We start from the raw sequence: 25,895 nt of genomic DNA, 5'->3' as shown, positions 1-25,895 counted from the left end.
ATTTAGTCACGGTACAGTGCGCAGCTCTGGTAAATGGAGGAAGGAAAAAACAAGAATCTCGTGCACCGTGTTGTTCTGGTCTCACGCAGCGTTGGTCAAGTCACTCTTTGTTAGTCTTTATACAGACCAACTGCTTCCCTAAAATTAATTGAGAATTTGATTCGTTTTAAGAATGGCACGACTCACAGAAGTTCAGAGGGTCAGACCATTCACGACGTCACGACGTCAGGATCACTATATCGTCGTTTCTCATGTGCGTAATCGGCGCCTTACTGCCGTTGAGAGTGCACTTAATGTTCATGGAAATCATGGGCGTCCTATAAGTTCAAAAACTGTAAGGAATCGATTACGAGAAGTTGGTGTGAGAGCACATCGCCCCTACGTAGGTCCACACCTTACCCCTGCTCGACGTCAGCGTCGTATGGCCAGGGTCGCTGTACATGCTCCACCACGGTTTCCACTGAGGCAGTGGAGACAAGTTTTCTTCACGGACGAGCCTCGATGCTGTCTTTATCGATCTGACGGCCATCAACGTGTCTACCGACGTCGTGACGAACGTTTTACGGACGCTTGCGTTGTAGTGAGGGATAGGTTTGGGGGCAGTTCAATAATGATGTGGGGAGGAATCTCACACGGGTTAAAATCACAATTGGTTGTTATTGATGGCAATTTAACAGCAGCTAAGTATAGAGATGAGATCCGCCGACCCCATGTTATCCCTTTCTTACAACAGCATAATCTAACCCTCCAGCAGGATAATGCTAAGCCCCACGTAGCAAGGATTAGCCAAGTCTTTCTGGCCAACAACAACATTCAACCACTAGATTGGCCGCCATATAGCCCTGATTTGTCCCCGATCGAGCATCTTTGGGACCAGTTGGATAGACAGGTTCGAAAGCGCCAGCCATCCCCTGCTACTGGAGAGCAGTTGACCAGAGCTCTGATTGAAGAGTGGGACAACATCCCCATAAGACGGATTAACGCTCTCATGAACTCATGACCACAGCAAACGGCGGACACACAAGATATTGATGACTCAGTTCAATTTCAATTTCACAATCCTATGGGTCCATTCAATTTAATCGTTAGTACCTCTAAACCAATTGTCATATGCAAAATACAGACTTTGGAAAATTTTAAGCTTTAATTTATCTGTAAGTATACAAAATTTCGTTTTAAATGAAGCCCGATATCATACTTAATTTCTGGTGTAAAGTTCACCCTGCGTTTCTTTATCCTTTTAGTATATAATACGTGGTTGATATTATATGAAGAGTTGATAATTAGGGAACACAGCTACAGTGTATCATATTTAGTTTTCACATATGGTATCGCATATATTATATCAGAACTGCCGAATTACTGCTTAAGGGTAATATTTGTTCAAGACCATTAAATGAGTGAGAGCAAAAAGCATGGAAATTACGTGTACATTCTGGTAACCTATCTATATGCACCTGTGAATATTATTCCATGGGCTTTTATCTTACACGTGTGTAATGAAAACTTGTAAATAGGATCATGTGTAAATATGTAATGGAATTCTTGGGTCCACCTACCTTTATTTTCCATAGAATTTCAACCATTGCTGACAAATACATATAGCGTTAAAGATGATTACGTGTTTGTAGGATTGGATGAAAGCCTCAGGTATGACATTTGGCAATTTGGGTACATAATAAATGAGATATTAGGAAATAATTATCAAGCTAGAACATAGAAGCATCGAACACGTCAAATAAAAAAGTCCCCATATTTTTCGTCCATTTGCATCTCTCGAAACTTATCTTTTGATTGTATCTGTTAGATGTTGACATTGCTTGAAAAACGTAATAGTGATAAAATCGTTTTACTTCTATATCCATTTCTGCAGGTTGTTCCTGAAAAAACGAATTAGTATTTAGAATAGAAATTTCAATATATATATATATATATATGTATTATATAAACTTTGTACGTAGTACTTAAAAAGAAAATGTAACCCTGCTTGCACTAGCAAAATTCTTACAATATTAGCTATTGTATAACCAGTACAGTTTACTCGTGGGATCCTTTCATCTCCCCTCATTGCTTTCTTGTTTCAGTAATTCTATAGAAAATGTGTACAAACTATTACCTTTGGGCAGTAGTGGTCACGTGGTCTGTGACGTCAGCATTACCATGTCCTCATGAAGATGTTAACTTGATGAGCTGGAGTGAAGCGTCAACATGGCCTGGCAACAGAGTGAGATAGTATTTTAATAGATTTTTAACTAGGTATTTCAGTAACCGTAAGCGTACAAATATATTCAGAAATAATTGAATCATGCCTATTTAATTAATGATAATTGGTTCGAGTTAAAACGAAAACGATGAAAATGGACGCGATAAAATTGTTACATTTTATAAGGTTTACAATTACAATATTGATAGTAATGTAGGAACCAATCATTTTTTGTTTTGTCGTTGTTGTTATTATCATTTTTTATTGCTTTGTGTTCTGTATTTTGTTTATTAAGCATTAATATGGTTATATGATATGATATTTGTACCTGTTGTTATTGCATGTACTTTATGTGAAAATATGACGTGTATTGTACAAACTGAGATTTTCTGTAAAGTGACGTCCTAATTAGGTAAGAAATAAGCGTACAATTTATACCTTTTGTGTAATTTTGTGGTACAGTAATTTTGATCTCAATTCTACTTTAATAACGTAGACATTGACTTGTAATACTTTTAATTTCAAGTCTTAAACATGTGTTGTAATATATTCATTAAGATAAAAAGATAATCAATTATTTTGTGCCTTTATGAAAATAAATTTAAAAAAAAATAAACAAGAATAAATAAATAAATAAGGAAATAACAAAAGCAGTAAGTCTAAGAGTTATGGGTCATATTAGTTGACTTTTAGGAAGTCGTTTCTTACTATGTCAATGTTTTAGGTTCCAGTGGCAGGTGATGAGGTGATAGTCAATGGAAACGTGTTACTAGATATGTCACCTCCGGAACTCAGAAGTCTGACGGTAGAATCTGGTGCTGTCCTCGTTTGGAGTCCGAACGGAGACTATCACGTGATAACAAAATACATCCATGTCAAAGGAGCCCTTCATGTTGGATCTGAGACATGTCCATTTGAAGCAAACGCTCGGATCACTTTGACAGGTGTGTCAAGATTATATTTCTACTTTGTTGACGGAATGTATCGGGATCGGTATATTTAATTTCAATTCACGAATGCATTTTTATGTAGTTGAAAATGTTGACGAGTCCTAGAAGAAACAGCTGTGTGATATAGTTTAGGTTTTGATTTCGCTCTACTGTGCTTGTAGATGCTAAACCCTTATGTCTCTGTGATATCTTTTCATATGCAAACTTGTCTGTAGAGCTGTTTATAGCATACGAAAAGCAATATTGGTTGATGGAATGGAATAAGAGAGTGTAAATATGAAGGTCACTTACTGTAAAATCATATATTTTCATGAGTTCAAATTTTTATGATTTTCTAATAGTATACATTTTCGTCGGTATTCGTGGAATAACCTTGCTCATGAAATCCATTTATACGATAATGCAAGTAATTCATCCGTGGACGTATTCATTGATTTATAGTATTCATGAGTTCAGTGAAAAAAATCCTCCACGAAAAACAATAATTTTACAGTACCACTTGACAAGTATAAATCATGTTACTAATAAATTAAATTTGGGAATATATTTTATTTCGATGAAGAACTTTTCACAATTATCTTTCAATGCAGGAGATCGAAAGGAATATTCTATGCCGAACTTTGGTGCAAAGTTTATTGGGGTTGCCAGTGGAGCTACACTGGAGATTCATGGCAGGAAGAAACTTGGATGGACTAAATTGACAAAAACAGTACCTCGTCTTGACAAAACAAACGGTCTTGTGTATACCAGTCTGGATGTAGTAAGTCGGCAATCTCCACGCGATTTCTGTTTTTCCTATTATTCCTTTTCGTTGTGCTTGCATTGGCTACTATATCTTTGCTAATATGGAATATGATTTCATTTCAAAATTGTACTATTTTGCACATGAAACATCTTCTTTATCTTCCTTTTCTGATAAGGCCAGGAGACGGAATCGTGAAGGACTAGGAATGTACGTGTTTAACCAAGATGGCAGTTTATTCCGGTTAGAAATCCTCTCTACAAGTAGCAAGATGATAGGTGATAGTGAACTCATTATCAACAAAGCTGTCAAATTTCTTATGGGTAAGGCTGTTATTGTTGTATGGTTCAACATTGTTAAGACCAAGTATAAAACGATTACGTTGATTACCAGTATCGACAAACCACACTATTTTCAATTATATTGATATAGACCAACTGGACGCCGTATTTGAATAGGCTCAAAGTTTACATAAAACTAAAACAGCTAATGATCAAATAATAAAAGTAGGTTGTGTTCAGCATGACTCATCACTTTACGAAAAGCAATGCATTAAGTGATAAATAAATGCATGAGCGAATAAACGAATGAATGAATGAATGAATGAAAAGCCAGGATATTAATTTCAGGGACTCCAAACGATAAAGTGATCCTGATTGCAGTACAACATACACTGGTGTCGAACACTCAGACTCATGACTTGTCAAAGATTTTTGACGCTATTGAATCAGTTGCCGGCATCCCAAATGGTGAAAGCAAGATACGAAAAGTAGGACCGCTTGACGCTTACGCACTTGCTACTATACGAGGTATAATTCCCTTCACACAAATTTTGTAATCATTTTTATATTGGATTGATACGTGATTCATATGAGCTGTTTAACAAGAATACGGTATCCAGGGCCCGTATTCATGAAACCATCCTCATGCTTAAGCATAGATTTTTTGCTCAAGGAAATTTTTCATAACTCGCCTAAATCATATAAAATGATACAAATGTCAAATATAAACATTGATTATAACTTTGACTTGAAGTCCTTTCAAACTATTTTTTTTAATCTTTGGCAAAATCAGCCTTATTTATTGATTTTTAACTTAAACAAGACATAAGGCTTGAGCACAACATTTTATGCCTGAGCATGAGAACGGTTTCATGAATACGGGTCCTTGTCTTCCCATCATTGTGAAGAAGCAAGTAACAACCGATAGAAATACACACTGCTTTTTTTATATCCCTCTTTGTTCTTTGTAGGATTCAGCAGTGATGATAATGGTCTTATTTGCGATATTGTTATGAACGCAAATTTCAAAAATGAAGTGCATGTTTCCAAGGTATATTTTACTTGAAACAGGTTACCCAGATTCTACCTGTGAGACGTTGTCCCGAATGAGTCATCTTAAACAGACTGCCACAGCTTCTGTGCCTGTTGGTGACCTAGTTATGATAGCTACAAGCAGGACGCATGCAGTCCCTACAAAATGGAATGATTTCATTGAGTTTCAGGTTGTGCAAAAAAGTGCAAGTGCAATCGTTTTAGATGTAGTTGATGACGTCACTACATGGAAAGAAGGTATTACCTAACGCTCTCACAGTAATATAGATATGAATACTAATTTCATCTTAAAAAACTGTGAAATGACTTCCGTATTTGGAACGGTTTAATGTAATGTTATGTAAATAAAATCTAACATGTTCTAACATCTTAATGTAAATTAATACTTGATTCGTAAGATTTTAGAAAATCACATAATGTTTGTGATATATGGATCAATCCGGTACGTGTTACTGTAGGTTATTTAGTATAACCCTGAGCGGTAGCTCTTCTGTCGTGATTAATAAAAGTAGTTGTATCACCTGGACGCCATTTCTTATGAGTTGATTGTTCCACGTGGGTAGCAAACAAGATATTACAATGTTCACCTTTTGTAAGTAGACATCTCAGCAAATAACAAATAATAATATACATTGTTTCAGCAACCTTTATAATGGTTACTTTGTTCTCTCATCTTACATTGGTTCATATGAAGACAAAATCAACAATATTGGACTTAATAAACTGTCAGTAAATAGGCTCAAGTATTGATAATTAACTAAATTACTTTGAAGTTGTAAAGCTATATCATTAAAAAAAATAAATGATGATTTTACTTACGTATTTTACTAATGTCGATATTAATCAATATCTCATTATACAATAATATATGTAGAAATTCATCTTAAACGTTCATCAGTTCATCATTTGCTTTAAATTACCCAAGTTAAATTGTTTGTCAATTTTAGCATTCAGTTCTTGACTACAGTGTACAATATCAATTAACACAACATAACTAGATATGCAATGTGTACGAATAGTGTATAGCCGGTTATTTCGCGGGAATAATATTTCGCAGTACATTATCGTGATCGCGAAAATTTAAAATACTGAGACATGAGTGAGTTAGATGTCCCTTTACATTAAAACCCAGAAATCTTTTATCGTGAATATACAATTATTTTTTTCCGCAGTGATCTAGATTTCGAAATTCATGTCATTGTTTATGTTTTGAAAGTAAATCGCTGAGATTTTGGCCCATGAAATTTACTAACTATACAGTATATATTTTAACACAGGTGATCGACTGTTGTTGACATCTACTGATTACGACATGGAAAAGGCCGAGGAAACTACAGTTCTCAGTTGTGATGATTGTACAAACAAACAAGTGAAAGTATCACGTGAGTTTTATAATCGTAGAACACTAAAAACGAATAACAATGTTTCATTACAATTTTGCTCACGTTCTAGTATAAGGAAAGAAAAGACGAGGAAATTAGATAGACAAATAAAATACTTATAATAACAACATCGTTTTCCCTCTATATTCGTAGTTTCTAACATGAAAGGAAACGTGCTTAAGGCACAATTTACATAAAAAAAATATTTGTTTGCCATTTTGTAGCCAAACGTTTCGTGACAAATACATGATATGTACTACAATACAGCACGTGTTTACTATTTTTTTAAAAAAAATGTTTTTGTTAACCATGTTTACTTTATCGCCTCTTGTTTCGTTTTAGTTCGACCAAAGTTTATGCATTTTGGTGAAATAGATACCACCATTGATATGAGGGGAGAGGTGGCGCTTCTGTCGCGGAACATCGTCATAGAGGGTGCTGTGAATAGTTACTGTCCAATTGCAAATGAAAATTGCAAAGCATACAATTACGATACATTTGGTGGTCATATCAAGGTACTAGTATGAAAGCGTAAATAGCACACAGGCAATATCTTGGCATTCATAGAGATTGAAAACAATAAATATATTGAATTTATATTATGACTTTAAATACAATATTGTAAGAACATATATTCTTAAAGATAATGCTTATTATTGGTTCCAGATTCTGAAAGGTTTTAGCAATGTGCACATTGAAGGTGCTGAATTACAGAGGATGGGCAAGCAAACCGACATCGGTAAGGGCGTAAATAATTCCACATAAACAGTGTGCAAAATAAAAACTTATATGTAAATTAGAACTTTATCATTGTTCGTTTTTTTAAAAATCCAATGTTTTGAAATGGCACCGAGTGTGAAAACTTTGTGTCTTTATAGATTGACATAGTTGACCAGCAATTATCAAACAAATACACACTTAGTTTACCTAATACAATGCTGTTAAGGCGTTGATTGTCAGCAGTGTCAACTTGTCGGATTATTTTTTTCTTGGAATTGATGGTTGTAAATATTACTAGTTTGTTCTATGGCTTTAATCAGTCTTTAAGTGAATATTTGCCCTTATAAAGTATACAAAACGTGTCAATCAGGGGACATAACCTTGATAATGAGTGATGATGTCTCCATTGCAGGACATTATCCCATTCACTTCCACATGTGTGAAGATGTTGATGGAGACGACTACCCTAATCCACCCTATATCAAAGACAACGTGATACATCATACCTTTGCAAGGTGTATCACGCTTCATGGAACACATGGTGTGATGGTATGTAAATAACTAATGGTGCGAAATTGCAAAACACTTTTTTATAAAAGCTGTAAAATCTTACTAATGATAATTGGTAGGAGTACGTAAAGTTGTAGATATTTCATCACGAAATCTCCAGCGTCTCCGAGGATCAAAGATTTGTTATACTTTTCTTAGAAATAATTGATAATGGGGTTTTCTGTGGTAAAATAGTTATGCATTCACAGCACACCTAGGCGATCCTTGGTTCGCAGAAATATTGTTAACTACGTAGAATTTCAATAAGTACTCTGATTCATATAATAAATCTCGCGAGCTTTCATCCAAGTAAAAGGGTGTGAAAAGGTGATAAGTACATGTTGAAAAAAAAACTTGTTTCGAAGTTAATATGAAGTGAATAGATTTTCTTAAGCATACAAATGTTGGATATAGTGCTCAGTGTGTTATTTCTAGCATATCGTTGTTTGTTTTCGTTAATAAATTGTTTTCATATAATCATCATACTATAATTGTGACAATATGCTACATTGTTTAATCTGTTTATTTGAAAAAAGGTGATGGACAACGTGGCATACGAGTCTTTAGGACATTGTTACTTCCTTGAAGATGGAGGGGAAAAGAGAACTGTTTTTGATGGAAATTTGGGTGCAAGTACTAGACACGGAAGTCTTATACCGCTGGATAGGTACAGTTTACTTTAGAGAACAAAGGAATTGACTTTTTCAATATGAAACACAAGTTTAGAATCTGTCTGAAGAACAAGATTGTTTGAATATGTATCGAAATTACGAAACAGAAGTACTTTCCCCGTACTTCAATACGTTTTCGTAATTTCCATGCACTTTCAGTTAGACGCAACTTGCTTCATTTTCACCAATACCCTGGTTCTGAAACAATGACTCGTCAACATATGTTGGCTAAACTAGTTAAATTTCAGAACTCCGGACTAGTGTTTGAACAACGTATATAACAATAAATGATTTGCATGTTGCTTTACAGGCGACCAACCACCTTCTGGATAACAAATCCACAGACGACCTTTCGGAATAATGTTGCAGCAGGGAGTAAGGTAAAACGTTGTCCGAAAGACACACACGTAAACAGTACCTTAAACATACATAGAGAAAAGTCAAATACTAGATTTAACAGCATCATACTGCTGTGCTGTCCAGCTAGGATGTGTAAGAGATATTGAGGGCATAAAATGTTGACAGCTTTGGGCGACGGATGGAAATCCTAGTTAGCACTGTCCCTACGATGTCTCTCAGACAAAACCAAAATAACCAAAATAAGCACGCACCTGCCGAGACAAATATAACATTGAAATGTTATTCCTAAAGCAGACATATAAACCAGAACTATTAAAAAATTGACGACAGCTTTGTTATATTTTTTGTAGGATATGGGAATATGGTTTATATTCCCTGACTTGCCTCTTGGACCATCTGCTGACAAAGGATTTATGAACATGTATGAAGCTCGTTACACTGCTATTACTGAGTTCAGCAACAATGTTGCCCATTCAAACAAGGTAAGTAAAGTCTAAGAAAAGAAAACTGTATGATATACATTTTCAATGTTAACTAGCACGCCAAATATATAAATACTGAATTCAATTCTGTAAATGTTCATGGTGTTAAATTGAAAGCATACAGACATTTTAAAAATCATTAAGCAATCCTATATGAAATGATACGTTTTAAGTGTTATTCTAAAATTAAGCTTGATAAGTATTAGTTCATATTTTTATGTTTTATATTTCACCACTGTAAATCTCGTACTTCTATGTATCCTAGAATGGTCTCTTCATCGATGACCGCATTGATTTGGTTACGGAAGAGATCGATTCTTGTAACAGGTACGAGCCAAAGGTAGACCCCTCTGATCGATATTCCGCTGACAAGAATGTTATCATTGACCGTCTCACAGGTAGGTTATGACGAAAGTGTGGTGTACAAAGCGTATTAACCAGTATTGTTTGTTTGGATGAATTTCCAATGAATAGCTTTGGGTCGAATATTGTAGTTCTACCCTATTTAAATAATTATATGACGTCTTTCTAAATTTATTAAATAAAACTACTGTTTCACTTAATAAACAGTATAAACCTTTATAAAACATCCGTTTTATCACAACAAATACCATGAATTACATTCTATGTTTCTATGAAGTCGTTTCAAATCAAATGAACTGGTTTCGAAATGTTTTCTTATGAATAACTGTTGAACGACATAAAGGAAAAATAGGAAATATCTATTACTAAAATATCGTCTCTTTCCTTGTTTTAACGCCTGTAGCATTTCATAATATTAGCATATGTTTATTTACTTTTATTAACTTTTATATAGAAATGAATTTTGTCTTTATTTACAGCATACCACAACAGAGATAACGCGTGGTTAAGAGGCGGTTACATAACGCTTTCTAAAGCATCGTAAGTTATCATTACACATTTTATTTAATACTTTAAACAAATCTACTGCTTGCTATTTTGTGAAGTACTCGCCTCATTTGTAGCTGTATGACAGGACTGGTTTGGATATGTTATGGTTGAGGTTTTTTTATTAATCAATAAAAGATATAATTACCCGGTATGCATTCGAGAGGATCGTAATGAGTTTAAAATGAACACGGACATTCCCATTTCCTGCAATAATAAAGATTTTACAAAAATTATCAATCATCAATCAAGATGCAAACTAAGATACATTTGCAGTATCTTGCCCTATGGATGACTGTTGAAAATTGTTTCCTAATGAATTGTTTTTTTTAAGACATTACGTAAAGTATAAAGGATAACATCCTTGTTCCACTTTAAACAAGTTTTAAATCTCCAAACATTTCACTTCATAAAGTTTTGTCCTGCAGATGGCTGTTGAAAATGTTTTAATGGTTCATTTTGGGCAAACATTGCGCATATGAAGTTCAATTTCGAGCAACATTCCTTTGGTCAGGTGTTATTGTTTGAAAAGGAAAATAAGCATTCTAAATACACATGTCGCCAGGTATGGTGCTAAATATCACAGATAATAACAATATGAAGATATGTAAACAAATGAATTTCATGAACGGCAAAACATTACACAATCCATTTTTAACTGTCCATGAAGAACATCTAGCAGTGAACACTATAACGAGATAGACAGATAAACTAGAAAATGTTAAAAGATTTTGAAATTAGATTTAGAAAAGGTTTGAAATTAATTATCATTTTTTTTTTACTTAAAATACTTCTTTTTGGTTGAAGGCTTGGAGGAAGTTTAACATCTATGCTCTTTGCAAGGTTGGTATTCTTTTTTATATTATTTAAATTTGACTAAAACGTGTTTGCTCTTTGAAAACGTAAAGTTTTGATAATATACAATGACTGTACCAGTCCATTCATTAAACACATAATACAACCAATATCCAGATATTGCAGATTAGAGGTATAATTTGCTGTTAAATGGGAAAAAACAACAAAAGATGATTATATTGGAAAAATGAAGAAAAAAAAGAAAAAAATTAAAATATTCATTGAAAATATATTCATATTAGAATTAATGCATATACTACCGTCAATGTTTTTAATTTACTTATTACATAGAAATTCGAGACAAGAGCAATTCGTGGAGAAGAGTGTTATCATAGGTGAGACAAAAAACACTGGCGATCCGACACGAGCCTTCGGTGAGGACGGCTGGAAAAATTTACCTCGATCTATACCACACCAATATAAGTAGTAAGTAATTATATGTATGTGAATGTTAATGGTTGTTGTGTTCATAATAAAAAAATCATTAAGCCACCAAGTGTGATTAGTCTGTCTTTCTGAAGTAAAGAGCATCGTATAAGCATTATGGGGCCGCGGTGGAGTTTTCGTCGGGAACTCTGGCTTTTATCCATCATCCCAACCGGGCATGGCCTTAAATGACTTTGGCTGTTAAGAGGACGTTACGCAACGATAGACTTTAGCATGCTGATAATATATGCATCATAGTTATTATCAAGCAGGTGAAATATGAGTTATATAAAATAATGTGAAAAGAAAAAAATATGACAATTTCTATCATAAGATATCTTGCCTTAATAACAAATGTTAAGAACAAATTATATCCATGTGAATTGTGAAAACTTGTTAAAATAGTTAATTTCAAGATGTAAAGTTATTCTTGTTTTGTATTGTATGTAGAACAACTTATATCAAGATATATGAAATACGATTGATAAAAAAGAACTGAGAACGCATCCCATATATCTATTGACTGTTGAAATAATCCTAAAAATATTTTCCAATATTGTAGCAATTTACCGTTACAAGGATTCGGTTTCTATGACGGACCTGTATTCATTTCTGATACTTACTTTGACAAATTTACAACAAATGAATACCGAAAAGCGGGGGCTTTAGGTTTCAAGCGATTTAACACAGCGTCCAGCTCCTCTTTAAATGGAGCAAAAAATATCCACTTCGGGTTTCCAGACGGGGTAAGTTTTAATTAATGATTGGATGCTATTTCAAAACTGTAACAATTTATTTTCCTTTCTCAACATTTAAGGAACGTACATATTACTACAATTGTATATACACGTAGTGTTGTGAAACACCATGCAATACTATATCACTTAACACAGTTTTATCATATAGATCTGTCCAGTTCAACATAGCCACGTTGAGCATGGAAATTTCCGTGATCAGTCGATGAGAATAGACTTTTACAAAATTTTAGCTGCAAAGATACATTTTCTTAGAATTTAGGAAACGGTCTATCTTTTCTTTGTGTATTCATTTTAAAGAATTTAATATTGAATATAATCAAAAATAGAGAACAATACATTTACAAATGGTACATTTTCCCCACAGTTGACCACAGGAAACCGTGTGTATGACGGAAATAGTAGTATTTACGGCTATGGTGATTTGGATGGCGACCTAGCGGCAACATTCAGAGATATGGACGGGTCTGTTACTACAGTGCCCTGGAGCACAGTCGTGAGGCCTTTCTCCTTCATGAATACGCCGGAATGCACCATGAAGTCAGCATGGAATCTGATGATATGTCCTTATAAATACATGACGGTATGGTTTTTAATGACAATGCAGTAACATATATATATATGTCTAGCCTAAGATGTTCTGGAGCAAAACTATTCGACATTGTTGATAGATATTTGACAACTATTTGGAATTCATTCTTATATCCAGATTGATTGAACATGGAATTACATTTATAACAGAAAACAAAATGATCGCCCTCATAATGCTAAACACGTGCATTACGTACTTCTCAATTATGCATGCATTGTACATGTATTAGATATCTCCCTGACTGATGTGAGGACGTTGAATCTCCTCGAAACTTAATCAACAGCCTACTACTGAGCTGTAATAAGATGAGATGTTGCATAGAAAGGTGTCAGTAAATTACTTAAATCTAAAAAAAAAACAAACAAACAAACAAACAAAAAACAAAAAAAACAATAATTTTATATTCATGATACAGTTACGCTGTCAAGACGTATCGCCCGATAAAGAAGACAGGAAAGCAATATTCGTTCGGGATGATTTGCCTGATTCTCCTTGGCAATCTACCATACCTCATTTCCGTGGATACCCACTTATAAGTGGTGGGAAGTACAGTTACTCCATCTACTGGCCGGACAAGTCACCATCTGAGTTCTTACTTCTTCCAAGGGATCAGGAAAAGTGAGTACGTTTTGTAATGACAAAATGGATATGTTTGTGCATACCCTAGAGATGATTTAGTAAAGCTATCGTATAGACTTGTTTGCTGTATTCTAATTCAGGGAATTCATTGCATCGTAAGATTTAATGGTCGATCTGGAAATAGAAACAGAAAACTTTGAAATTATTTATCGTGGAACTTTCAGAAAAATCACAATAGAATGTACGACATTTGATAAAAAATCTGGTTTAAAATATTAACGATCAAATGTAAATGTCTACTTTCCAGTACCTTATTTTTCCAAATGTCATGTTCAAGACATTGGATATTCCCATGCGAGTTCTTGCTCATTTCGCTTTCATTTTTCCTAAATAAGGACTATGTTGTGCATCATAGTATTAGTGCCTCAATTCCCACTTTCTAAGTTTCAATTCTGGTTTATAAAATTTTCCTTTTTTTTCCTTTGTATTTTCAAAGCTAAAAACTTTCAGCATCACTGACGAGATCTAGAAGGAAACACAAATAATACATGATTTTTGTACAAATTTTTACTGTATTACCTTACAACGTGTCGTATACTGTCTATATTTCAAGTAATTTATGAAGACTTCCTGTACTTTTGAATGTCTTGGTTTCGATCTTTGGTAGAGGTGACCCTGTTCGTGTTGGTGTATGTCTACCACTGGATGCCACAATTAACCTAAAGACATGGTATCCTAAACGATTCGTTGGCATAAATCAATGGACAGAAGTGGACAGTGTCCAGGATATAGACGATGACACTGTTGGAGGCAAATATTTCCGTAACAGAACATCTGGGTGAGTATTGTACTCAAATTGCTGTTATAATCGTCGAGGTGTTTTTTATATATATATTTGTCGCTGTTATGAGAATTGAGTTATAGAAAGAAAAAAAATAACTTGATAATCAGACTAAAACAGAAAATCATACTACTTTACATATCTGTCGTATACAGACATTAATTTATTTTGCCCATCCATTAATCCATCATTTCATCCACCATCCATCCATCCATCCATCATCCATCCGTCCAACCATCCATCCATCCATCATCCATCCGTCCAACCATCCATCCATACATCCATCATCCATCCATCCATCCACCATCCATCTTCCACCCCTCCATCCATCCATCCATCCAGCCAGCCAGCCAGCCATCCATTCATCCATCCATCCATCCATCCATCCATCCATCCAGCCAGCCAGCCAGCCATCCATTCATCCATCCATCCATCCATCCATCCAACATCCATACATCCATCCAACATCCATACATCCATCATCCATCCATCCTTCCATCCATCCATCCTTCCATTCATCCATCCATTCATCCACCCTCCATCCATCCATCCATCCATCCATCCATCCATCCATCCATCCATCCATCCATCCATCCACCATCCTTCCTCCATCCATCCAGCCATCCATTCATTCATCCATCCATCCATCAATCCATCCACAATCCATCTTTCCATCCATCCATCCATTCATCCATCCATCCATTCATCCATCCATCCATCCATCCATCCATCCTAGACACTTATATGTCAAAAAATTCTAACCACAATCAAAACACCAATTCGATGAAACAATGCCTTTGGTTCAGGTGTTTTCATTCTCGTTCCTTATTTGGGAACGAGACATTTAATTCCTTGGAATATTCACGATTTACTTGCCGACTGCTGTCAATGAAGCAGAACAAATATACTCTTCCTGAACATACATGGTGTTATTTTCCTTGTACTGTGGCGGGAGGATCTGTTATTTTTTATTTTGTTCTTGTATGTATTTCATTCAAGTTTATTTGACTTTGAGTTATAATTTAAGATAATGTTGATATGTCGGTTTTTTTTACATTGTTGTAATTTAACCATTTTACACGTAGTTACATAGTTCACATTTAAACACATTCATGTTACATTCGTAGTTAGAGCTACAGAGAGATCAGGAAAATTATACCATCTAAGATTGCTGTCCAAACCTAAAACCTTCTAATCTTTATGAAATGTGTTACAGGATGCTTTACGTGAAGTTACTTACGGATGTAGTGCGGACGGCAGACGACACCGATCCATGTGCTGGAGACAAATGCGTCATTATCAGGGTTTATGTCAACGCAACAGACATGAGCACCGCCCATTGCAGAGAGAGGGACACGCCCACTCCTCCGACTAAGGTATTTCAAAACTAATCATGATCTCTCGGATGTTTTATTTGATGGTTACACTATTGCATTAAGTAGAATGTTAGATAATTGGTTTGGAATTAGCCGTTTTCTTAAAGTATAAAGTTATGCAGTTCAATCTACATTACTTATTGTTGTCTATTACAGAGGTCCGTCGCCAGAAAGAGGAGTGACGATAGCTTATCGTTTGACAAGTACTACGACGGCCCAGAACCGGTAAAATGTCTACAATCAATTTCTCCTATTCAGATTAAATGCTTATAGCCTCGAAGAAAATACTTGACGACCTGAAATAACCAATCTAGTTGATTAATTCAAGAAAAAATCTTATCAATTCATATTCTAATTTCAAATTGAAAGAGTACCAGACAATTTGACAAATTAGATGCTGGTAAAAAAGACACAGAAACGACTAGCATTTTAATACAGGTTTAGGGTAAGATGGAACAGAGACAAACAATGATTTAAACTGCATCATCATTCCCGGACTTGACTCGATATTGATGCTAGGGGTCTAAACTTTGAAGTCTAAGAGGCGACAGAGAAAAATCCAAAGTGATCGAAAGAAAAGTCAAAATCTATTTGAGGAGGTGGAGCAGCCCAATAATGCAATAAGTTTCGAAATGTTCACATGACAGGGAAGATTAAAGTCTGAAATATATCACGTGAAATATAAACCTGATGAATGACTGATACGAAAAAGCTAAAGCGCAACATGTTTTCAGAATTCCTGTCCTCTGTATAGTATAATTTATTCATTTATAGGACTGGGGAGCTGGGCCTAATGTTCCTTTCAAAAGTAGAGTTGCTATTGATGGTGGATACGGTGACTGGAGTGAATGGGGAGCCTGCAGGACTGGTAAGTTCAATTTTTTTATAGCAACTCAAAGTGAGCATGAACATATTTTTAAGCCCCACACTTCTTCCTGTTATCGTCATAAATAGTAAAATGAACAGACTCGATTTTTCTGTCATTTATAGTCAATATGGAATTCTCTGTTCGTAAATATGTTTATCTTTTATGTTATTCCGCAAAGATTCCATCCAAGATATTAGATCAACAACAACAACAACAAAAAAAAAAACAAAAAAAAAAACAAAAAAAAAAAACAAAAAAAAAAAAAACAAAACAAAAAACAAAAACAACAACAAAAAAAAACCCCAAAAAACCAAAAAACAAAAACTTCAAACTTTTAAACAGAACTTAATAGTTTTATTGCTTCATAAAAAAATCCAAAGAATATCACAAATCAATACTAGTTACACTACCAACAGATATACATCTTACATACAGTTTAACAGGACAAAACAATTCTACAAATAAAGATTTCCAAACTGTTATATTTCTGCTATAATTTTGTCTTAACCGAGATGATGGAACACAACCTAAATCAAACGGAATTTTATTTTAGTAAACTCAGTAGACATCTTTTGTCACAATTTCCTGCAATATTTTGCAATTATCAAATGGAAAAGATATCTTCAGAAAATACAGAAAGACATGTTCATGCAAATAGTTATACATTTTATTAAAACCTGTCTTATCTTCTCTTATCCTATCTTATCTTATCCTGTCTTATCCTGTCTTATCTTATCCTGTCTTATCCTGTCTTATCTTATCTTATCCTGTCTTATCTTATCTTATCCTGTCTTATCTTATCCTGTCTTATCTTATCTCATACTGTCTTATCTTATCCTGTCTTATCTTATCCTGTCTTATCTTATCTTATCCTGTCTTATCTTATCTTATCCTGTCTTATCTTATCCTGTCTTATCTTATCCTGTCTTATCTTATCCTGTCTTATCTTATCCTGTCTTGTCTGATCTTATCCTGTCTTATCTTATCTTATCCTGTCTTATCTTATCCTGTCTTATTTTATCTTATCCTGTCTTATCCTGTCTTATCTTATCTTATCCTGTCTTATCCTGTCTTATCTTATCTTATTCTATCTTATCTTATCCTGTCTTATCCTATCTTATCTTATCCTGTCTTATCCTATCTTATCCTGTCTTATCATCTTATCTTATCTTCTTACCTTATCCTATCTTATCTTATCATCTTATCTCATCCTATCTTATCCTATCTTATCTTATCATCTTATCTTATCCTATCTTATCCTATCTTATCTTATCTTATCTTATCAACAAATTCATAATATCACCAAGAGTAGGAAGGACTAGATAATTGTACAATACCGATTCAAGATGTTAAAACTAAATTTCAGTGTAAGTAATTTAATTATTTCGTTTGAACCCTTTAGAAAGAATTAAGCAGATCTATTTCCTTGGCCTTTACTAAGTATGACACCAGATATTTTAATGGTGATTAGCATGTCTGGTGGTTTCGTTGATACAGACTCGGTGTTCATTTTCGGAATCGTTACATTATTAACATTGATATAGGTTAGCATTATTGGTGCTGTCGATGAAAGAGATGAGGCTTGCCCTCATCTGGTCCTAATATCGTTGCACGTGCGTGTGACTTTTTTCAATGGTATCATATTTATTCATTTCTGTCCTTGTTGATTCTAATTTGGAAACATGATTATTCTCTTTTTCCAGACATGATGTCAGTGAGAACACGTACTTGTAATAATCCTATTCCGAGACACGGAGGTGCGGGTTGTTTCGGTCCGAGAGAGGAGACAATGAATTGCGTTCAGTAAGTGACTTTCCCACCAATGTGAATGTAAATCCTCGTCCAGTGATGTCGTTACTCGACAGTAAGGGTCAGGAACGATAACTCTAGGTTTGAATGGCAATGCAGAACCGTGGGTGTGTTTTTAGACAGATTTGACATAACTTTGTTAAACAATAAATGAAAAGTATATATGTGGGGCAGAACAAGTAGATCTCATGAAGCGTATACGTTTTTGTTATAAAAAAAATATTTAGTTGTGACGACAAATGTGGATGCGCCATTGTTTTCAAGCATCACGTTTTACCCTTAATAACCGTAAGTGTGAATGTTGGTAAGGATTTTGTAGGCAAAAGAAGTTTTCGTTCGTCACAGTAGAAAATACCATTTTCGTTTTCACACAAAATTCACATTTTTTAATGATAAACTTGTAGTTAATCATGATCGGTTTAATTAATTAATTCATTATTTCTGTTTATTTTTAAGAGAAAGTGTTCAGTCACCATACATTCGACAACTTCTTGTGGACGGCAAACTGCAGCTGTGATCGAAACGGAATTCGTAAATCTTTTTTTCTGATATCTCATTCAGTACTTTTTTCAAACCTTGTACAAACTGAAAATAAATTCTTCCGTCTATTGTTGAACAATTGGTCATATGATTATTTAAAAATCGGGAGTTTTACTGGTTTTAATGACTAATTTGATTTACTCGGACTCGGGGTAGCGGAGTGGTCAAGATTTCTGACGTCATCAACGCTAGTCCTGGGTCGCGGTTCGAGACCTACGTGGGACAGTCCCCAGGTGCTGGCTGTAGGTTGGTGTTTTTTCTCCGAAAAGTTTGGCTTCTTTCTTCCGGAACCTGGCAACTTTGTAAATTACCGCTCCTGTTAATAGGTCGTAAAGCAACAATAAACCAGACTGCAACTACAAAGCAAGAATTTTACGGAACTTAGTGCAACTGCCGTTCCTATTCTTTTTTATACAAAAGAAAAAAAAAGAAAAAAAACAAACAAACAAAAAATCCCATGTCATAACAAATTAATCAAACACCAGTTTTCATTATTTCTAAGTTACTAAACTTGTGTCATTTTAACTGGGAAATTATTGCAAGAGTAACAACAAAGTCTCAAACTCAGCAGTTATTTCATGTTTTTACCTAAAATCTTAATACAAATACTCAAATAATACATCGAGAATGGAGTTATGCCCAACATTATCCTGCTTAAAAATGAAATAAAGTGTTAAGTCGAAGTCCTCAAACACACTATATTGAATTTGTTTGTTATCCGAGCAGATTTCGATGTGGAACAAATGTTAGGGTCAATATTTTGTGTTTTTATACTTGCTCTTATTCCTCATTTGAAAAATTCAGGAAGAAATCAGTGAAATAAGAAATAAAAGACTTCCTCTAGAAAATCTAATAATGATGATAGATAAAAACCCCAGTGACAATAACACTAAGCCACACTATAGATACTCTGTCATACGCGTGAAATATACACGATATTAAACGGGAAACCATTAAATAGTCTCTGTTTATTGTGAATGTCACTAAATCGCACTCGTGAAACTATAGATACTCTGTCATACGCGTGAAATATACACGATATTAAACGGGAAACCATTAAATAGTCTCTGTTTATTGTGAATGTCACTAAATCACACTATAGATGTTCTGTCATACGCGAGAAATATACACGATATTAAGCGGGAAACCATTAAATAGTCTCTGTTTATTGTGAATGTCACTAAATCGCACTCGTGAAACTATAGATGCTCTGTCATACGCGTGAAATATACACGATATTAAACGGGAAACCATTAAATAGTCTGTGTTTATTGTGAATGTCACTAAATCGCACTCGTGAAACTATAGATGCTCTGTCATACGCGTGAAATATACACGATATTAAACGGGAAACCATTAAATAGTCTGTGTTTATTGTGAATGTCACTAAATCGCACTCGTGAAACTATAGATACTCTGTCATACGCGTGAAATATACACGATATTAAACGGGAAACCATTAAATAGTCTCTGTTTATTGTGAATGTCACTAAATCGCACTCGTGAAACTATAGATGCTCTGTCATACGCGTGAAATATACACGATATTAAACGGGAAACCATTAAATAGTCTGTGTTTATTGTGAATGTCACTAAATCGCACTCGTGAAACTATAGATACTCTGTCATACGCGTGAAATATACACGATATTAAACGGGAAACCATTAAATAGTCTGTGTTTATTGTGAATGTCACTAAATCGCACTCGTGAAACTATAGATGCTCTGTCATACGCGTGAAATATACACGATATTAAACGGGAAACCATTAAATAGTCTGTGTTTATTGTGAATGTCACTAAATCGCACTCGTGAAACTATAGATGCTCTGTCATACGCGTGAAATATACACGATATTAAACGGGAAACCATTAAATAGTCTGTGTTTATTGTGAATGTCACTAAATCGCACTCGTGAAACTATAGATGCTCTGTCATACGCGTGAAATATACACGATATTAAACGGGAAACCATTAAATAGTCTGTGTTTATTGTGAATGTCACTAAATCGCACTCGTGAAACTATAGATACTCTGTCATACGCGTGAAATATACACGATATTAAACGGGAAACCATTAAATAGTCTCTGTTTATTGTGAATGTCACTAAATCGCACTCGTGAAACTATAGATGCTCTGTCATACGCGTGAAATATACACGATATTAAACGGGAAACCATTAAATAGTCTGTGTTTATTGTGAATGTCACTAAATCGCACTCGTGAAACTATAGATGCTCTGTCATACGCGTGAAATATACACGATATTAAACGGGAAACCATTAAATAGTCTCTGTTTATTGTGAATGTCACTAAATCGCACTCGTGAAACTATAGATACTCTGTCATACGCGTGAAATATACACGATATTAAACGGGAAACCATTAAATAGTCTGTGTTTATTGTGAATGTCACTAAATCGCACTCGTGAAACTATAGATACTCTGTCATACGCGTGAAATATACACGATATTAAACGGGAAACCATTAAATAGTCTCTGTTTATTGTGAATGTCACTAAATCACACTGTAGATACTCTGTCATACGCGTGAAATATACACGATATTAAACGGGAAACCGTTAAATAGTCTCTGTTTATTGTGAATGTCACTAAATCGCACTCGTGAAACTATAGATACTCTGTCATACGCGTGAAATATACACGATATTAAACGGGAAACCATTAAATAGTCTGTGTTTATTGTGAATGTCACTAAATCGCACTCGTGAAACTATAGATACTCTGTCATACGCGTGAAATATACACGATATTAAACGGGAAACCATTAAATAGTCTGTGTTTATTGTGAATGTCACTAAATCGCACTCGTGAAACTATAGATACTCTGTCATACGCGTGAAATATACACGATATTAAACGGGAAACCATTAAATAGTCTGTGTTTATTGTGAATGTCACTAAATCGCACTCGTAAACTATAGATACTCTGTCATACGCGTGAAATATACACGATATTAAACGGGAAACCATTAAATAGTCTCTGTTTATTGTGAATGTCACTAAATCGCACTCGTGAAACTATAGATAATCTGTCATACGCGTGAAATATACACGATATTAAACGGGAAACCATTAAATAGTCTCTGTTTATTGTGAATGTCACTAAATCACACTATAGATGTTCTGTCATACGCGAGAAATATACACGATATTAAGCGGGAAACCATTAAATAGTCTCTGTTTATTGTGAATGTCACTAAATCGCACTCGTGAAACTATAGATACTCTGTCATACGCGTAAAATATACACGATATTAAACGGGAAACCATTAAATAGTCTGTGTTTATTGTGAATGACACTAAATCGCACTCGTGAAACTATAGATACTCTGTCATACGCGTGAAATATACACGATATTAAACGGGAAACCATTAAATAGTCTCTGTTTATTGTGGTGATTTTTACCTATTTTTTATGAGTAAATGACCTGCATGCGAAAACTTTTACTTACTGTGAATTCTAAGGTTGAGGAATCTGTAGTGATACCATGTTACTTTTTAAGGACCGCAGTCAAATTAAATACGGAACACTAGTTCGTCTTTACATAGATAGTTCGAATAGAAGAACATTTAGCATTTTTTCATTCCCTCACTTCATTTTCTACAATAAATGTTGGTAATGGAGCGAGAGTTAGGATCCGAGTTTAAATTAGATTGAGGAGCCATCTGTCAGACGTCTCAAAGCACAGGATTTCGCGAGATGAGTTTGATGAAGATCATGAGGAAATTTAACGATCGTGATAATGATCTCATATGAAAATATTATTTTTCCTGGTACAATCTGAAGTTTGGCGTACTCGATCGTTTGTCTAGTGATTCAGTCTTTGTGTGCTGTGATCACATCTGGGAACGTGACATTACTTACTTGAATTTATAAAGATTTTCCTGGCAGGTGTCATTGAAGCTGCAGACGCTTAACATTCCAGAACCCCTGGTTTTATTCTCCTGATACTTTTTCAAGATTTTCAGTCTTAATCTTTCTTTTGTTAAAATCTAAAACATTTTTCAGCGATTATGAGTTTGAATCAAGAATATGTTGACATGTCGGTAATTGTTTTTTTGTTTACAAAATTAAACGAAAAATAAATGAAGTGATATCTTACTATTGAGCTATAACAGTTTAAAGTAATCAAAATCCAACTTTGTCATCAGTTAGCTATCCCACTTTTCCAATTAATCTCAAGATTAAACGAGGGGTTCACAATCTGAGAGAGATCATCTAGCATGCCTCAAGAATACATCCATTACCATCATCCACAGTTGAAACCCATGATGGTCCTTTTGCCATTTTTTCAATCACCATTAGAGATCAAGGGAAAACGACAGGATAAATCTTTGAAACATCTTCAATCCTTTGTTTATGAATGGGAACACAGACGAAAGGTGGTCTGAACAGTATATTTTGATTGAATTGATAAAAAAAAAAAAAAAAAAACATAAAAAAAACCCAAAAAATCCAGCACATATACCATAAAAGTTTATTGGGGGCAACAACAGTTGAAAGGTAACATTACCAAACACTTACAATGAAATTATTATTTCACATTTAAAATTAAGTTATATCCATGTATATACAAATGTATACATAAAATATGCCTTTTCGCAATTATAATTGAGAAACTAAGCACTTAAATTACTGTCTCACACCATTCTATGTTACATCCTTTAAAGGGAAACAACAGTATGTATTCCAAATCCAATATTTAATGTTAATAATATTTGCTAGCAAAAAATGGAATGGAATTTCAAATATTCTTCATATATGTAATGCTGTCTAAATAGAAATACAGAACGAGGTTTATGAAATAACTTTGATATTTCCACAAGGACTTGGCATGAATTCCCAACACATGGTCCATATAAAGCGAATTTGTGGAAGGCTCTGTGTGTTTGTATGCCAATGAAAAGAGAATACAAGCTGTATTTTGGCGAGGGTTAAGAAAGACAAAACTGACGAGCCTCTGATGAGCACCCTTTGTCTTTCTGTCCCTTTAAGTGAATGTATGAAATACAATATTAATCCTGCAACTGGCACCGCTATTGTCGGAATACACATGCCTCATATATTTTCCCTGTGATGGAAAACGGTTAGCACGTGTGTGAATTCGAAGAGAAATTTCTGAATTTACGTTTAACAATATAAAAATACTTATGACATAAGCGATTTTATATGATGTAATGAACAAGTTTATTTACAAAAAATCATAAAGTCATTGCCATATCCGTTGAAGTTTGGGACTATATTTCTGCGCGAACAATTATTTTGGCTTACGTCATCAGGCAAACTTCAATGTACCGTCAAAGTCAGGTAAACAAAGATTGAAAAAATAGTTCGAGTTTTGTTGGTCAGATTTGCAACAAATGTTGCAGGATAAACAGAATACATGGTCAGTGTCTTAAAATATATCAACTGCATTTTGGCTCGCGACAGAAAGACCTTTAAGACACTGACCATGTATTCTCTATGAACTAGATTGCTAATAAATGAAATTTAACTCTATGACGTTGTTTGCTGGGTTTATTGACAATATACAGTCAATTGGGGGTAAATTGTATAACTTTTAATGAAACCTAATTCCCCAATTTATACTTGGCCACCTTACCAAGAGGAATGGAGGTAAGTATATGGTAATTAAAAAAAATTACTCCTAACCACGCCCCCTCTTCCCCCCACCCGCCAACCACACCCCCCTCCCTCCCCCCATGTATAGGGCATTTATAATAACGGCGAAACAATGCATACACAGAAAAAAAGAATCGTCTTGGCTCAAAAAGTTATTCTTGAAAATTTAGATATACTTTTAGATAGATATGAAAAATATAGGGTAAGTTGTGATAATGAAATGCAGTGAAATATAAGGTTTTACAGTGAAAATGTCAGTGATATCTCAACTCAGTTTTGACATTTTCACTCATTATTGGCCAATCAGATCACAGCATTTGCAGTGAAATATCAGTTCTCCCAGAATGCATTGTGAACTTCAGGAATGATAACTCTGATAAGAAATATAAGCCGGTGAAATGGAACTCTTGCTTTGCTATCGTGTATTGATAGTGGTCAATCTTAATTTCATAAGAGTACAGCTATTTCATGTGTTGTAGTTATTTTATGCTATGTCATTTAATATTTGTCTTGGATGTAAAACTGCATTTATATAATATCCAGAAACATGCATATCAGATATATACATTGTGGCAAATTCAAACTGATCTGAAAAAATGTACTGTTAGAATAATTTGTTTCTTGATAAATTACAGACATCTTTTTCTTTATCGATTGAGATGGAAAATTTGATAATCTGAATGCTCTCTGTGCATCTTTTAAAAGTCCTTATACTTTTTCATTTTTTTTTTCATTTTTTTTAAAAAAATAAAATTGATGTACATTATCATGTTGTACAGGGGAGAGATAATGCTGTTTTAACTTTACAATAAAGAAATGAGTATGACAGTACAGTACCTGATTAAATGGCAGAAGAATGATGCTGTTAATGTTGATGATATTGTGTACAATATAGATAACTGAAGTGAGTAAATTGTAACATTAAATATGAATCATTTAAAATTTGAGAATATAAATAGAAAATGTTATATTCCAGAAATTCCATGAGAAAAATGAGACGTGTTTTACATAGATGTTACCTTTCAATAACCAATATACACATCAAGTATGGCTTGATAACAAATGAAAATATCAACATTCAACTTCAAAAGATCTTAATGAATTTTGAAAACATTGTTTAAACATCTAAAACGAGTGGTGATGTATATGCATGTATGTGGTTTGGCCTGGTACTTATATAATTTCATATTGAGATGAAAACAGAAAAAAATTCCAGCTGTGGATTCAAACTTAGAATCTAGGGACCAATTTTTATATGACCTAAGTGAACAAGCGGGACACGGTCAGTTTACAGTTATCAGACC

General features: G+C 34.3%; 1 protein-coding gene across 1 annotated transcript; it reads left to right on the top strand.

The window, feature by feature from the left end:
- Positions 1 to 2,098: 2,098 nt before the first annotated feature.
- On the top strand, positions 2,099 to 18,920 carry LOC132560785 (protein DDB_G0287365-like). The gene is made up of 26 exons (XM_060225460.1): positions 2,099 to 2,224; positions 2,928 to 3,147; positions 3,744 to 3,913; positions 4,074 to 4,218; positions 4,525 to 4,704; positions 5,248 to 5,466; positions 6,507 to 6,611; positions 6,954 to 7,126; positions 7,278 to 7,350; positions 7,744 to 7,880; positions 8,417 to 8,547; positions 8,862 to 8,931; positions 9,262 to 9,393; positions 9,659 to 9,791; positions 10,236 to 10,296; positions 11,110 to 11,145; positions 11,449 to 11,583; positions 12,146 to 12,329; positions 12,706 to 12,921; positions 13,346 to 13,548; positions 14,177 to 14,347; positions 15,567 to 15,726; positions 15,883 to 15,951; positions 16,501 to 16,594; positions 18,298 to 18,397; positions 18,860 to 18,920. Exons 1-26 carry the CDS (start codon positions 2,099 to 2,101, stop codon positions 18,918 to 18,920), a joined length of 3,504 nt encoding a protein of 1,167 aa, XP_060081443.1.
- The last annotated feature ends 6,975 nt before the right edge of the window (positions 18,921 to 25,895 follow it).

The sequence above is a fragment of the Ylistrum balloti genome, unplaced genomic scaffold, assembly GCF_031769215.1.
Source record: "Ylistrum balloti isolate Yb309-2 unplaced genomic scaffold, AGI_CSIRO_Ybal_v1 Utg371114, whole genome shotgun sequence".
Taxonomy (NCBI): Eukaryota; Metazoa; Mollusca; class Bivalvia; order Pectinida; family Pectinidae; genus Ylistrum; species Ylistrum balloti.
This window is presented reverse-complemented; position numbering and strand designations above follow the sequence as displayed.

Coding starts and splice junctions, on each gene's coding strand:
- LOC132560785 (XM_060225460.1), top strand. CDS start 2,099: ATGTGTACAAACTATTACCTTTGGGCAGTAGTGGTCACGTGGTCTGTG. Junction 5,467..6,506: donor CGTCACTACATGGAAAGAAG/GTATTACCTAAC, acceptor ATTTTAACACAG/GTGATCGACTGTTGTTGACA. Junction 11,146..11,448: donor ACATCTATGCTCTTTGCAAG/GTTGGTATTCTT, acceptor CTTATTACATAG/AAATTCGAGACAAGAGCAAT.